The sequence below is a fragment of the Anopheles cruzii genome, unplaced genomic scaffold (genome assembly GCF_943734635.1).
Source record: "Anopheles cruzii unplaced genomic scaffold, idAnoCruzAS_RS32_06 scaffold03736_ctg1, whole genome shotgun sequence".
Lineage (NCBI taxonomy): Eukaryota > Metazoa > Arthropoda > Insecta > Diptera > Culicidae > Anopheles > Anopheles cruzii.
The window spans coordinates 1-1,851 of record NW_026457321.1 but is presented as its reverse complement, the minus strand read 5'-3'; the positions used below and the strand labels follow the sequence as shown (position 1 = coordinate 1,851).

The window sequence follows — 1,851 nt, the reverse complement described above, 5'->3', positions numbered from 1 at the left end:
TGTGCGTAGTTCGGCAAATTTGTGACCACCTGTTCTATCTCTCAAATCATTTGTAGGCTTAGTGTTGGCGCTGTTCCTTGTGGGTTGCGCCCAAGTGCAGGCACAGGCAACATTATGCGCTACTGCACCACAGTACAGTTTTGTGCCTCACGAAACCGACTGCTGGCGTTACTACACGTGCGTCGGAGGTCAGGGCTTTTTGCAGGAGTGCCCGTTACCGTTTATTTTCGTCGCAGCGACACAGATGTGCGATTTCGGTGATCGTAACGCATGCGTAGTGTGCCCAGCAACCGGCGTGCAAAACTTCCCGGTGGAAGGTTCCTGCACAAGATTCGTCCAATGCATCGAAGGGACCGAGTTCCCGCGCGAATGTCCCGCAGGAACTCAGTTCGATAAAACCGTGGGCCAATGTAACCTAGCATCGGTTGTCGGGTGCACCGAACTAGATTGCCCAGCCGTAGACGATCCGCTCAATCCAGTCATCAGGCCGGATCCCAACAACTGCCGGGTGTACTTCATCTGTGTCTCGGGCCAAGGTATTCAACAAACGTGCCCCATCGGAACCAGATTCAACCCTGCGTTGGGCGTGTGCGATCTTGAGGTTAACGTGCCTTGCCCTTCAACCGTAAGTGCTACGCTGTTATTTAAAAGACTCTTTAGTTAAGGCTAAGTCACTCGAATAAAGATCGCTGTAAATAATTCGCTCTTTCACCCCCCTATAAATACTTTCGCCAGATACATACCAAACTCACGCTCGCTTTCCATCCCTGGATTCCCATCAGCTTCCAACTTTCCACATCTTAATCAAATTCCCTATTTCAATCCCTATCCTCAGCCCGGTACTCCCAATACCACCACTGGACACTACTGCATGAACAACCACGGTATGGCTCTGCGTCCAATTCCAAACAACTGCAACTCGTACGTAATGTGCCTGAATGCGGAATCCCACATCATGACTTGCCCTCTCGGAAAGTCCTTCGACATGGAGGCCAACGTCTGTATGGACGCCGACATTGCCAAGTGCCGTCTAGATACGAAGAACCTATGTGGCGATGGGTCAACCTCAACGGTGCCGTATCCTAATAGCTGTACGAAGTATCTCCTCTGCATCAACAATGAAGCGTTCGAAATGGAATGCCCTTCTCACGAGCGGTACGATACGCTGACCAATCGGTGCATTAATACGAATGATGCGCTGTGCTCGCTGAGCACTCCGCTCCTGCTCGCCGATTCCAAACCGTTCGCCAATCCTTGCGCAGGCAACGTTGGGGTTAACTACGTGCCCGATCCTACCAACTGCCAACGATACTATATGTGCATTCAGGCAGACGGTTTCGAAAATACTTGCCCAAATAATCAAATATTCGACGTAGTCTCCAAAGGCTGTGGGCCCGTTGGTCAGTCAACGTGCGTTCTGGACCAAGGTAGTGCTCCGGTCGAAAATCCCAGCAACCCATGTAGCGGAAACTCCGGTATCGCTTACAAGCCACATCCTGAAGACTGTTTGCGTTACTACATGTGCATGGACACGCAAGCCATCGAGCGAGTCTGCGGCACTGGCGAAGTGTTCGACATCAATCGTAGCATGTGTGGCACCCGTCAAACATCTACCTGCATACTGGACGCTTTGAATCCTTCGCCACCAGCAGCTGAAAGTAATCCATGTGGAAACAATGTAGGCATCGGATACTTGCCACACCAGGGAGACTGTACCCGTTACTACATGTGTATGGACACGCAAGCAATCGAGCGCACCTGTTCGGTCGGCCAGGTATTTGATATCTATAGCCTAGTCTGCAGCACTCGAGAGACGTCCACGTGTATACTGGATCAACCGGGAGAAGTCCC

At 51.4% G+C, this 1,851-nt stretch overlaps 1 protein-coding gene across 1 annotated transcript; it reads left to right on the top strand.

The window, feature by feature from the left end:
• Positions 1-56: 56 nt before the first annotated feature.
• Positions 57-1,843, top strand: LOC128277076 (peritrophin-48-like; the record flags this gene model as incomplete). The annotated part of the gene is made up of 2 exons (XM_053015524.1): positions 57-625; positions 836-1,843. Coding segments are annotated over 2 exons (1,577 nt in total), but the record flags the coding sequence as incomplete, so codon positions are not given.
• Positions 1,844-1,851: the final 8 nt, after the last annotated feature.